We start from the raw sequence: 14,468 nt of genomic DNA, 5'->3' as shown, positions 1-14,468 counted from the left end.
TCTTCTCATCATACATGTAGCCCTGGCTACTATGGATCTCTCCATGTATACCAGGCAGGCCTAATATTTGCCTCCTGAGTGCTGGGATTAAAGACTTGCACCACCACTTTCTTTTTTGCTTTTCTCCGTCTTTTCTGCTCACCGTATTTATTTAAGGTTACTTGCATGAGCATTCGTGAGGGATTATTTCCTGGAATATAGGCAACTTGTCAGTGGCTGCACCACTGGGGAAGATGAATTTCAGCCCCGCCCCTAGTACTCCTTAGCTGCCCATAGACTAACAGTGGGAGGTGGAACCTCATAAGCTCCTCCTCCGTGCATGAAAATAGGATGTGCCCAATCTTAAGCAAGTCTTTAGTAGAGAGCCACAGTCTCAGAGGGTGTTTTGAGGAAGCCCAGTCGTAATGAATCTGAATCCCTTTCTATCCCAATGACTCTGAGTCCATCCATCTCAGAGAACTTCCCAGGAGATGGTCTCATTTCTCTCTCTGCAGCCAGCCTTACCTACAGACTGGCATAGTCTTCCTTGCTTTTTCAAATGAGAGTTTGGCTGCTTGCAGCCAGATACTCTTCTGGGAGTCATTTGGCCCCACGATGGAGCTTAGCTTCTTGGTCCCCATCACCTTCTGAGCTCAACCTTTCACTGTGAAGGGATTAGTGAGAGGAACCCCAGGATTCACCTAGAGAGTTCTCTGTGAGCCGCTAGGTTCACCCTGAAAGCCCTGCCTCTTAATGCTATGGGGGGCGGGGACTCTGGGACAGCCTCTCAAGGAGGAGGAATGTGTATGTCTTCCAGCTGTGTTTCTGGATGTCTCCGTAAGTGCCTTGTCTCCACACAGAGCGTGATCTGATCTTGAGAGTAGAAATAGACATTTTAAGCTATAATTGGAGATCGAGGTTTTCAAAAATAGAACAGAATAAGAAAGAAACTGTCCTAGGCTATCTTCAGCTGAAGTTTTCCATGCAACACCTCCCTAATTTCCCTTCCCTTCCCTCTAACTGGAAACACCAAGTTGGTTTCTCTTTCTTTTTTTAACGTAAGTTTCTTTCCTTCACCTCCTTCCATATATTTTTGATGGAAAAGAGATTTCAAGAAATCTCAATCTTTTCAACATCCAGCAAATTTATATAAATGATAACTGGCTTATCCTTCAACGCCTTCGCGTGTGCTTTCCTCGCTAGCTTCCTTACATGAGCTCTAGTCAAAAGGCAGGATCATCTTGCAATAGTAGCAACTTGCCTTCACGTCACAGGTTTGCAAACAGGATCCCTTGGAGCATGCCGAATTACTAAGGTCATACACCTTTCTATATGACAGAGCCTGAATGGAAACCTAATTATTCTGTCAACAAATGTGTCCCCACCCCACAGTAGCCCCTCTTTAAGGACGCTTCTCCAGCTTCTCTCATATGAATGGTTCAGATGTAAACTGATCCTCCACCCTCTGCCAGCTTAGCATTTAGACATTTGATCCCCAGCTGGTGGCGCTATTTGGGAAGCTTATGGGGGAGGGGGTCTAGCCAGAGGGAGTAGGTTACCGAGGGTGAGTCTTAGGTGCTGTAATGTACTCCTCTTGCTATTAACCTCTCTTTGCTTCCTGATCTTTGGAGATATTAGCAAGCAGCCTCACATTCTGGCTTCCACAGTGCCCCCTGTTGTCAGGCCCTGCCTTCCCTGCCACATAGAGCCCAAACAGACCCTTCTTTCCCTTCAGTTGCCTCTTGTCAATTATTCGGTTATAAGGAGGAAGACATAATATACCACGTCTGCCCCTAGGCCAGCTGAGAGGCCCTGGGCTGTCTCTAGACCCTGAATCGGATTCATCTTCCCTAGACTGGGGAGTTTCCTTACGTTATCATTGTCCCCCTACAAGTCTTACACAACAAGAAGACTCAGGAATGCTGGTGGCCACTGAGAGAGTTCTTCTAGAAGTTTCTGATTGCCCATTCACAATGTGCTTTAATCATATGAATCAGTGGGGAAAGGAGAGGTATGAGAGCACCAGGGATTGATGGCTACTGCCCAGTGCTTTCAGCCCCTCTCCTCCTGATAAGAGTGGGTGGGGAGGGGAGATAAGGATGGAGCAGAAAAAACAGACTTGGATTTCCATGGTAGGGAAAGGAAATGGGGAATAGGGAATGGTCCAGGATCTGCCCAAGATTTTACCAGCTGTTTGCTTATACTCAAGCTTGGGCCTAACTTTTAGGATATACCAATTATGGGCACACAACAGGAGCCTCTGTTGACTCTGGGCCAACAATATGATTAATGAGACTCTCTTCATCCTTGAGGCTCCAGCTTGAAAAGCTACCCTGTTAAGTCATAAGTGACCCACCTGATCCCTGTCATCACCTACACAAGGATGTAGGGAATGATTTTCTCTCTTATCCAATGCCATAAAATACTCGCTGCATTCCAGGCTCTGGGCTAAGCCAGAGAGTGGATACCAATCCTCTCGTGTTGAGAGCTTGTGTTCTGGTTTGGGTGACTCACTAAAGTCTTCTGTGGCCCCTTTCAAGGTAATAACCGCATATAGCACTTGGCCCCCAAACAGCCCTCGCTGCCTGTCTGTTCTCCATAGACCAGATACCACAGGTGAGTGAGTTGCAACAGAAGTCCTAAGATGCAAGGTCTCAGAAGGGTAGGAGAGTGCTTGGGGAGCCTGTCGCAGTCATGGCACAGTGCCCACGTGGAGGCCGTGACTGAGACACACGCTCTACACTTGGTTTTTCAGTTTTATTTTTAAACAGGGAAGGGGAGTTTGTTTCCACTAAAGCAAAACAAAATGAGGTTATCATCTAAGAGTCCCCAAGACCCTTCCTGGACTCAGTGCAAGGATCCACAAGTCACCGAAGCAGGCCCACTTGTACTTATTAATCATTGATTGCTGTGAAAGGAAACAGCAGCAGAAAGGCTAACAGTAGCAGAAGCAAGGCCCTGTGCAAAGTCCCATCATGAGCATTCATCTATCCTCTTCCAGAAGGGTTCTATAGAGTGTTTACCTCTCCTAGAAGAGATGTATAGCAGCCCTGGGAGGGGAGGGCGGTGTTGCCAACCAGAGAAGCTCACATATGCTTTGGCATCCAGAGCTTTAACTAGGCATCAATCATATAGATGAACCTGAATATTTTTTTGTTTTAAGACAGCCTTGATTTATTTTATATATTTATTACTTTTATAAATAGCTTAGCATAAGTGTGTTGTTACAGTTTATTCATAAATAGGTATACAACTATACCAGAAAATATAAGTAGAGTCCACACAGTATCCATGTATCTATCTATCTATCTATCTATCTATCTATCTATCTATCTATCTATATCATTCAGTAGACTCACATTGATTTACTTAAATAACTGAATACTGGCTTCTGGCATTCATACCTCACCTTTGAAAAAAGGCAAAGTTGGCTTAGGTTGGGCAATTCTTTGTGATTTTTGATGTTTTCCACCCCCATGGTAGGAATAGTATATAGAGAAAACCTTCCAACTGTAGAAAGGGCGATGGAAGTCTCTCATAAATAATGGTCCAGGCAGGAAACTCCTGGAGAAGATGATTATTCTTAGTTTTTCTTATAAAAAAAAAAATAGGTCCCTTCAACCTGTTCTCCATTTATTCAGCCACAGAACATTTTGCTGTCATTCGACATCAGTTCAAAAGGGAGCAGATGTTTGCAAGGACAGGATGCTGATGCCCTTGTTCAGGGTGATCAGTAGCATCCTGGACACTTGGTTCTGCCCAGGTCTCCTGTGTTCCAGGATAATGTTCGTGGGGTGAAGAGTCCAGGGTGATTTGCAGGTCCAAGATGTAAACAATGATATGCTGCACATTAACATCTTGGTCACCTAGTTCTACGGGATGCTGGGCACCAGTTCCTTGAGCTTTGAGTAGCAAACATTCATGTGGGAGAGCAGGGATGAGCCTGAATTTTATGGTCACCATGTGGCTGTCAAGGTCAAGTTGGTACTTCATGGGTCAAATCCCTCAGCATAAATCACAGTGTTAGCACGGACTATCTAGTGTGGCCCAAGACTCCAAGGAAAACGATTGTCTTCTAAGCACAATGGACCAAGAGCTTATTGATTATCTCTAGCAGCTGGGCACAGACTAGACATGCCTTTGGGTGTGTACAAAGGTCACAGAGAGAATCAATGCACCTGCAGAGGTCCCTGAACACAGCAAGAGAAGACAGGTTGAAGACTTTGTTGAACTTACAGAAGATACCCCTAAACTTTTGTTTTTAAAGTAATCTGAGCATCCGTACGTGTGTGTGTGTGTGTGTGTGTGTGTGTGTGTGTGTGTGTGTGTGTGTATCAGTGGCTGGAGAGTAGCTCCAAAGATACCATGGCATGTGGTACCCAGGCAGGTGCAGTGCTGACAGCTGTGGCATCTTTAACATCCCTGCGGTGGAAGTGATGCCTTGGCAATGAGTGTTCCTCTCCACCTGGGCCAACTGGTTTTCAGAGGTACCTTGCTTCTGTCAGAGTGAATTGGATGTGGGAGGCTCAGGGTCAAATTAAGTCTGTGAACTTAGAATCAAGTGCTCAGTCATTCTGGAGCTTAAAAATAAGACAGCCTAAATTGGGGAAAAGATTGAACATAAGAATTAAATGGCTTCAGGGAGAAGCCCAGGTTCCTGCCTGAGCTGGCTGAAGGGTGGTAGGTGAAAAAGAGTGCTTTCTCGAGATGGGCTGGCCTCTCCAGACCACTCGGCTCTCATTGTGAGATCCCAGAGTCTTTGTGTTCCCAGTTTGTTTATACCATTGTTGGGGCTGTATCCCTGCGGTATACTCGCCTACAATGAACAAACTTGATAGGTTTGTCCCTATCTGCTAGGAACTGAGGAGTTGGGCTTGGTTGTTTTGAAAATATCCCTTAGATGACTCTTTGGGAATTACTTTCCTTTTAATTATGTGTATGTGTGCATCTATGTATGGGTATGTGCACATGGGTTCAGGTGCCTCCGGAGGCCAGAGCATCAGATCCTCTGGAGCTGGAGTTGTAGGTGGTTGTGAGCCTCCTGATGTGGACACCGTGAATTAAACCCAAGTCCCCTTGGAAGTGTAGGAAGCACTCTGAACCACTGAGCCTCCTTGCTAGCCCAGATGACTATGATGGCAATATACAGGATATCCTGAGGAAGAAGAAAGTGATGAAATTGGAAAGCAAGATGTGTGACTATTTATTTTTACTTCACACAATAATTCTGCATAGTCATGGGGTCCTGGGCAGCATTCTCATATATGGATAAACAAGTAATGATCAAGTCAAGGAAATTATCATTTTTGTCACCTCAAACACTGATCATTTCTTTGTGTTGAGAACATTCAAAATTTTCTAACATTTTGAAATATATAATAAATTATTAAAAGCTGTATTCCTGCTACCGTGCTGGAGAACTGTAGGAGTTATGTCTCCTCTAACTGAATTTCGGTGCCTGTTATCAGTCTGCTTTCTATGTCCTCCTTCCCCATCCCACCCCGAGCCCCCTGGTGATGTCTGTTCTGCACAAACCAATACCTCATGTTCTCACTCATACGTGGAAGCAGGTTTGAATGGACTTAGGCTCTGTGTTAAGAAGTACACCTTATGTTGGAGGTGATTAAAGTATTGGACAATTGAGTAGCATGGCCAGATTTTCGTAGCAGAAAGAGCATGGGCAACCATACACAGAAGGGAAGGAAACAGTGTGGATGCGATGGGAAGCATGTTAGAAGTCCATTGTAGTTCTTGAAGTTCTCTAGACAAGAGTCAGTGTGGATTTAGAAGAGTCAGAGTCAGAACCAGAACCTGATCTGGTTGATGGACAGGGTAAATCTTAATTTAGTGCTAGGAGAAGAGGATGTGGGATGCTCTGTTAATAGAAGTTGGAACTTGAAGTAAGGGGTATGTCAGTAGAAGACAGTGAAGCCACTCTTGAAGAGCCGAGTGAATATGTGCAGGGAAATAGCCAGCGGCACACTGGGCTGATAAGTGGGTGGGAATTCGGGACTGGACATATAGGTATGTGTCTGACAGAAGGGAACAGCTATTCATCAATCTAAGAACCTTAGCCCTCAGACGAAGGACTTTAGAACCCAGGTTCCCCTTGGATACGCACAGTTTTGCTTCTGATCTGGCTGATTGGTGCCTCTAAGTTTGCTGACTTCCAGGCGGCAGGTGTTCCCTGAAAACAGAATGCAGGTCTTTTTGTTTTGTGTTTTGCAGGATTACACAAGGGTAGTCTGCCCTGTCATTGACATCATTAACCTGGACACCTTCAATTACATTGAGTCTGCCTCAGAACTCAGAGGGGGTGAGTGAGCCAATACTCCTTCCCTCTTCCTCTTCCTGTCTCTCCTCTCTTTCTTTCTGTCTTTTTCCTCCTGTTTTTCCCCTCCCTCCTTCTTTTCCTCCACTTCCTCCTTCACCCCATCTCAAAGTGGGGAAAAAGAAGACCTCCTGGTGAGTTGTCTGACATGCCTAAGTCTGTATCTTGCAATAAAATCCAGTTCAGCTTGTCCTTCTCTCCTGGGACAGAGATAACCCAGCCCTCTGGGACTCTAGCTTTAATCTGGGGCTCACCCCTAGACATGAGGATATAGGGGAAGCTGGAAGTGCCAGGTTATGTGGGACCTGACTTGGTCTGCCATCTTGATATTGGCATCACCCTCTCCCAGAGCCCCTCCCTCCCATGTTCTCAGCCTAGGGCCTAGTTCACTTATACCCAATAGTGACTTCTAGGTGATTCTGGGGACTTACACCAAAATTCCCTGTTTACTCCTTCCTAAGACTCAGACCTATGGTTTTTGTCCCATCTGTCACTTTTACACCATACGCCTTGACTTCTACCCTTTGCTCTATTTCTTTACCTAGCAGGGAGCTTCAGACAGGCTCCGTGAGCTAGATTGGAGAAGGGAATGTAGAGGGAGCTTTGGTAGCCCTGCTGTCGAGCAGACCAGGGGAGACTTGTCTTCCCAAGGGCCAGTTCTCCCAGGAGCTGGAATAAGAGTGGGATAAGGAAGCTCTGAGCATGCTTTGAGATACCAAGTCAGCTAGGCCAATGCTTGTGTTTCAGGGTTTGACTGGAGCCTGCACTTCCAGTGGGAGCAGCTCTCCCCAGAGCAGAAGGCTTTGCGCCTGGACCCCACCGAGCCCATCCGGTGAGTATAAAGGGATGCTGACGCAGAGGGTGGGCAGGTTCAGCTCTCCTTGACCCTTCCTGCTGCCCTATGGTTCAGAAAGGTCAGTACTGAGTCTTCAAAAGAGTGGAAAAGTGGGAACGAAGGCCCTTGGCCAGGGGATCTCTACATTTCCCCTTATTTTCTACATTTCCCCTTATTCTAGAAGGTTACTTTCTTCATGGAGACTTCTGGGGAGGGGCACAGGACCTTTAGAGACTTGTGCTGAGGAGTGGTAACCAACACTCTACGTCTTCACACAAGCCATGACGGCTCTTACACCTCCTGATGACTAACATGTAAGGTTCCAAGATCAGCACATCTGGACCTCTGGTGAGGGAAGAAATGCTTGCTAGGGCCTGTGGGTCCAATTTTGGTTGTCAGGCGTAACTGGAAGTTTCTCTCTACTCCACCAGTTTCCAAATGACCACTCAGAGGCTTACTATTAATTACGAACTGTTTGGCCTGTCAGCTCAAGCTTCATTAACTAGTCCTTACAACTTAAACTAACCCATTTCCATTATTCTATATTTACCATGAGGCTTGGGGCTTGTTACCTCACACCTTGCTTCTCCAGCAGCTGCTGGTCTCTAACTCCTCCTCCTTTCTCCATCTCTGTTTAGATTTCTAGCCTAGCTCTATTCTGCCTGACTATTAGCCAAATAAGGTTCTTTATTAACCAATCATAACAAACCACGTTCACAGCATACAGAGGGGACTCCCACGGGTGTTGGGATTCAGCTCAGGGTAGGGATGTGAAGGCTGTAAGCCCTGTAACCAGAAAGCGGTAGGGTTGCATGGCCACTGTTCCGTGGTGGCTCTTCTGTGTTTGTTCTGTGTGAGCTTGGTGGCTTGAACTGAGCTAACTGGCCATTCTGTAGATAGTTCTGGCATGCCATGCATTCTTTTTTGGTTCCATTGTCACCTATGCTAGCAAGCTGTCTTCCCAGTTTATGGCTATTGGAGAGGTTCTGGCATGGAGTAGAGCTTAGTTTTTACCCTGCAAAGGAGCCTGTGGTCTCAGTGCTGAGATGTGACCTTGATGCTATACTTGAGCCTGGTTAACAAGTTCATCCAAGGTCTCTTGGGAACCTCCAAACTCAAACATTTCTACCTCAGGAGGCATCTGGGATATCTGGAGTGCTTGAAGAACTACAGAGAAGGCCAGTGACCTGAAATTTCTCCATCCAGTCACTTAAACATGTCCAAGATCATTCAAGAGTGCCTGTATCTCTGGTACCTCCATCATTAGAGATGTTCAATCATTTCATTGAATTGACTGAAGTTGAAATAAAGACCAGAGGGGTACCAAAGAGCTGAATGGTTGTGGTCGAGAAGGTGCATAGAGACTCAGAGATCATTGAATCTCTTGCATCTCCTAGCCCATCTTCCCTTCTTCATCCTTCATAATCTGGACTGAATCCGAGATAAAGAGTAGACCCCGATGACACTCACAGCAATGTCCTTTATCCCAAAAGAGAATAAAGCTGCCTCCCACCAGGCTAAGCACCGTACTCTTCTGTGTCAGTGCATGGAACAGGTTTTGGCATGGAGAGAGTGTAGCCTGTGCAAGAACTTCAGAGGAGTGGAGCAGGACATTGGAAAGACGGCACTGAAGCTATATGGGTTCTCCGGTTTGTCCCAAGAGGAAGTCTTGGGACAGGTCTTCTTCTTATGTACATTGCTTACCTGGGAGGAAGTGTTGCCTTAACTAGACCAGCATTCCAGGAGCAGCGAAGGCCAACTCAGGGCTTCTGACCCGCTCTCCAGGTTTGCTATGGAGACAAAGCTTCCTTTCCTCTCTGGGCACACTAAAGTGGGGAGCAAGACCCTGAGTGTTCCCAGCCCTAGCCACTGACTTTGCTGATGCGTGTCCTACCTGCTTGGTTCCTGCTGCTCCTGTCTTCTTGCCTCTTGAATGCCTTCTCTTCCTGAACAGCTTCTCTAGCTTCTCTCTAAGCAATCGAGAGCCACAGCGGGTCAAAGGAGTTCTCCCCCCCAAAGAAAGAAGAGGGTTTATTAGTTTTCTATGGCTGCAGCAGCAAGTACCTGAGTTGTTTACATGGGAGAAGCATGCGCCACAGTATAGAGACAGGCGAGATGGTGGCAGAATTGCCTTCCTCTGATGGCTGTCCGGGTCTCTTGCCTCCACTTGCAGATGGCCAACTTCTCTCTAGTCTCCACATCCTCTTTTCTTGGTATATTCCCATTTGCCTGCCAGTTTCCCTTTTAATAAGAACCTTAGTCGCGTTGGATCCGGGCCCACCCTCATTACCTTGTTTTAACTTGATTACCTCGTTATAAACTCTGTCTCCAGATAAGGTCACATTCTGAGATACTGGGAATTAGGATTTCAATAACACTTTTTAGTTTGAGGGGTGAGGTGAGGGGGTCATGGGGTAGTCAAGAATCCAAAATACAACATAAGTAAAGACTCAAATTAAGGAAGTGGGCAGACGTCAGGGCAAGACCACACTGCTCACAGCCCTTTTCTGCCTGGTCAGTGGCTGCCAGCTTTGTTTCAAGAGCCTCACTGAGCAGAACTGGGTGGGGAGGAGCAAGGGGCAGCTCCTTGGAGGTGTGTCAATAAGCGAAGTTTCCTGTCTGCAAGGTGAGAGAATTTCCAAGCAGAAGGCAAACCCTTGCAGCAGATCCCTGTTTAGAGGGCCTAAGAATGGACTGACTCATGTGAAGATCGGAGGAAATCATCTTGAGTTCTGGGCTCTCATGAGCAAAGAGTTGGAGGGCGCCTTCTCACTAAATGATCCCCCACTTTACCTTCTTTTTAAATCACAGGACTCCAATCATAGCTGGAGGGCTCTTCGTGATTGACAAAGCCTGGTTTGATTACCTGGGTAAATATGACGTCGACATGGACATCTGGGGTGGGGAGAACTTTGGTAAGTCTCTGTCCTGTGCGTCATGATCATATGGTTTGGGGCAGGCAATAGAACTGTTCAACTGAGAACTCTGTGTCCTTAGCCGCCACATCAACCAAACAGTTACCAGGATCTGGAGGGGGAGGGAGCAAGTCTGGAAATACAAGTCACTCCTTTTAGGAGAAAATGGTCATAGCAAGAGAATTTCTCCACTAGAACTGGAGATACCAAGGACCAGGGACACATGCTCGAGCAGCTTTTCAAGGGGGAAAGATGTGGAATCCTAGAGAACTAAGAACGAATGCCAAGTCCATGGGACCAGATATGGGCTTGAGCTAGAAGCTCTGACCTTGGGAATCTGGAGGTGAAGAAGACAGAGGAGGAAAAGAATGTGGCACAGGAGTGAGAGAGCGATCCAGTCTCATTGTAGTTCTGGGGTCATCACCACAAAAAGCACAAAGTAATTTACCCTTACCTTCCAGTGGGAAAAGAAGCGGGTGGGGAGTGGCTGGCTACTACACATAGGTGCCCTGCCCCGGCCTGGATATAGTAGTAGCTGACGTTTGTAGCCTCAGGGAAAACAGCTCAGGTAAGAAATCCCATTTCACCCATCTAAGCTGTCCCCTTTCCCTCCGTGGGAAAGGATAGCTTTGTTTTGACAGCCTTCCTTCTTGGGGGTGCTATGAAAGTCTTGACAGAATCCCATGGATGAGTGAGTGTCTACCCAGGCAGTGAGACCACATGGGGATGCCATGTCGTCTTCTTTGTCCCTGAAGATCTCCAATCCTTCCGTCCTTCCGTGTGCCTAGAGCCTGGTGTGCAGGAGACCCACAGTGGCTGTTGCTTGAGCAAGCCAGTCACAGAAGTGTAAGAGGAGAAGTCCTTATGTGAGGGGTGCTTCTTCTCTGTGAGTGCCGGGTGGGGGGGGGGTGCTGGCATGGACGTGGGGAGCAATACACAGGCCAGAAAAGTGATCCATTGGCTCATTCTGCCATTGCTGTCCCCATCCCTGCCTTCAGGGTGTTTTATGGCTCTCTTCCTCAGGCACGAAGAATTATTTCCCGGAAATTTATGGCTTTGACCTAATCCACAGCATCTGTTCTCCCAAGCTGGGCAGAATAGGGAAGAGATCTATCAGGAAATTGGTCTCTTGCCAGGCGGAGGTCACACTGGAAGCACAGTAAACAAAACTGGAATCTCCAGTCGCCAGCACACAAGTCAAGAACATCTCCCCTCCTGGGGTAGTCGGTCATTGCTAATCCTGTACAATGTAACAGAGACTGTGAATGTGCTGGGCTTCAAGGCTAAGTCTGACCTCGCCAGCCTTGGTGAAGCTGGGTATCTTACTACACAAAAGCGTTTATTTACATGTCCCCAGGCTCATAGCATTCCTTACATGATGAGAAGGTCCAGCCCTTCTTCCCACCAGCAGATACGTGTGCCCTGCAGCCCATATGATGGCAGTGGTTCTGTCTTTGCTCCAATGCTGCTCATAAAGATTCAGAAACCTCTTTGCTATTTGGCATATTCTCGGTTGAGATTTTTTTTGTGTGTGTGTGTGGAATTGTTAGAAAACCCTTCAGTTTTCTGAGCTCCACCCAGTTTGTCTGCTGGGGTTCTTCCTGTCTTCGTGAACTGCACAAGGTGACGATGATCCACCCCTCTTGGGGACAGCAGTGACATTGGGATGCAGGCAGCGTTGTCATTTGCAGGATGGCACATTCTGGTCCCACTTACCTGGTACCCTTCCTTTAGAACGATGCTAGCACACAGCTGCGCAAATCAAGATGCAATCTCTTCAAGTCGGCTTCCGAGTCGTTTGGCATCACCAAGGGCTGATTTGAATAGAGAAGTTGGGAAACGGTCCCTGGGAGGTGTGGGAAAGACGTTTTATAATCCATCACAAGATTTTTGTGAGCGACCACAGAGAAGCACTGTAGACAGCCACCGTAGCATCCACTTTGTTTCCCTGCACCCCAACATCCTATTGTGTTGTAGCTGGCTAACAGCACTTTAAAAGCCTTTTCTGGAATTTTTCCCTTCCTTTTCCTTTTTTTTTTTTATATACCAGAAAATAAAGTCCTTTCCCAAGAATGGATTCAACACATGATTGTGTGCCCAGGGGTAACATTTACAAGGGGCTGGTAACCAGACCCCAAAGTATGAGAAGGTGAGAATTCCAAAGTGGGACCACGTGATTGCTGATCAGCTCTGTGGATGGAGGGTGTGAGCAGTGCTTTGGCTACAAAAGAAGATGAAAGAAGCTGCCTGTTAGTGAAGGAATCCCACCCGTAGGGCCAATCGGGAGTCTCAGCCCCCATATACATACCACCAAGTTACCAAGCCCTAACCATCAATCCACCTCTGCCTCTCTCGCCCTACCCTCTAAGTATGTGTCTGCCTCATTGTCTGCTTTTGCCCTGACGCTGGCTCCCTTAAGACAAGAACATAAAGTTCATCTCATTTCTGGTTCTCAAGGCCCAGAATAGTTGATACTGCTCACAAAATGCATGTGTGAAAAGTGAGAGACTGAATGGGAAGGGATCGTTGGGTAGGAAGGCAACTCAGAAACAGAAGTCTCCCCCACTCTCCAACCTACGGATGCTCAAGTCCCTTATATAGAATGGTGTAAAATTTGCAGAGACCCTATGTGCAAACTCCTATATTTCTTAAATCATTTCTCCATGAATTGTAACTCATAATAGAATGTAAATACAATATATATATAAACAGTTGTGAACTGCATGGTTTAGGGGACGATAGAGAGGAAAATGGAACATGTACGCTTAAGACAAGCACAGTTGTTTTCTGTAAATTTCAATAAAATTCTAATCCATGATTGGTTGGACCTGGAATGAGGAAGATGTAGGACAGACAATACAATACACGAGGCACTACTGTGAAATAGTCAGTGGAGCCATGTTTGAGGGGTCTCTGATTATGTCCACGACAGCAGCAGGCTGGAGTGTCCGTCCTTTCCGGAAAATAGAATTTCCCTGTGCTCTAGATATGTTTGCCTGTGCAATGCTAATTTCGGTTCACAGCTCCAAAATCACACGTGCTCTTTGGCCAGGGTGACAATGACCAAACCCAACCCTACCCTTACCCAGCCCCATCTCCCCTTTAGAAGTGGCTGCAGATGGATTGGCTGCAGGGCCTTGTAAAAGCCATACTGTGTCTTGGTTAACCTCCCCACCTGCTGACCCTGCTACTTCATTCCCATCAAGTGTTTCTAAAATGAGCTGAGAGCACTTTTGATAATTATATCCACAGTTTAGAGTAGGAGCAGGCTTTAGGAAATGTGGCTTTTAGTTTTTTTTTTCAGAGGTTGATTTGCATTAAAATTGGATACTTAAACTCCAATTTACATAACACAGGATACATGCAATATATCTACTTACTCTGCGGTGAGCCACATCTCACTTTTAGCTTTTGGTCTCTAGAGGAAAAAAAAAGTAATCTGTTCCCAGTCACACAGTGTAGGCAGCAGGGTGGGGATTGGGGGGTTTGTATTTCCCAAAACAGGAAACTCTGGCACACATGTCAGGAGAATATGGGATTCCTGAATTTAGAGCGGGGGATTTCCGTAGCACAGCGGGCATGAAGGACAGTGCCGAACAGAGATGGGGTAGAGCCCAAAAAAGACTTGCTACCACCCACCATCCTCAGAATGGAGTCTGGGATGCCAGGCTATGCCAGGCTCAGGGAATGTGTGTGGTACAGGAAGAACTCACACTGTGAGATCAGCCAGGAGTTAAGTCTGAAGCCCATAGTTATCAGTAAGTACCCTTGGGAAAGTTACCTCACCTCACTAAGCCTGTTTCTAGGGCTTGAACATGGAAACCGTGATCTGCTCCCCAAAAAGATGCCCCGACACCTTTCGTACCTGGAACCTGCTAGGCTGTGGCCAGATGTGACACAAGGCTTTTGGGTAATGAGACAAGCTCACTAATGGATGATCTCAAGTTAGGGGGCTTTGCAAACATCCAGACTAATATCACAGGATCTCTAAAATCAGAGGGCTTTCTTAGGCAGCAGAGAAGGGGCAGAAGTCAGGTGCCATGCTCCAAAGGGACATTAGCAGCTGTTAGTTTGAAGATAGAAGAGACAATGGGAAGTAACTGGAAGGAGTTCTGGACCATTGACTGGCAAGGAAAGGGAGCCTCAGTTGCATAGCCCTAACGAACTTTTGAAAACACCGAAAGAGCTTCATAGCAAGTTCTTCAGGGCATCCATGAAAGAACACAATCCTGCTGACACCTGCAGCCATGTAAGACAGAGGAAAGGCCCCTCCCAAGCCCTCTAAGTCTGGGGTGAATCATTAAAAGGAATGCAAAAATTCATCATATGTGTCTCTCGTGGGGCTGCGTGAAGACAGCCAAGTCTCTGTTCCAGCAGTGTTGACTTCCTTCTTTCAGGATGACATGAC

General features: G+C 46.6%; 1 protein-coding gene across 1 annotated transcript in view; it reads left to right on the top strand.

Annotated features, from left to right (window-relative positions):
- Positions 1-14,468, top strand: part of Galnt14 (polypeptide N-acetylgalactosaminyltransferase 14) — a 225,325-nt gene that overhangs the window by 184,414 nt on the left and 26,443 nt on the right. The window contains exons 7-9 of the mRNA XM_041631101.1: positions 6,208-6,295; positions 7,058-7,142; positions 9,957-10,060. Coding sequence (XP_041487035.1) covers positions 6,208-6,295; positions 7,058-7,142; positions 9,957-10,060 — 277 coding nt within the window. The remainder of the gene's footprint in view (positions 1-6,207; positions 6,296-7,057; positions 7,143-9,956; positions 10,061-14,468) is intronic.

The sequence above is a fragment of the Microtus oregoni genome, unplaced genomic scaffold, assembly GCF_018167655.1.
Source record: "Microtus oregoni isolate MIOR12 unplaced genomic scaffold, Mior012 000036F_ref0000092, whole genome shotgun sequence".
NCBI classification, from domain to species: Eukaryota; Metazoa; Chordata; class Mammalia; order Rodentia; family Cricetidae; genus Microtus; species Microtus oregoni.
This window is presented reverse-complemented; position numbering and strand designations above follow the sequence as displayed.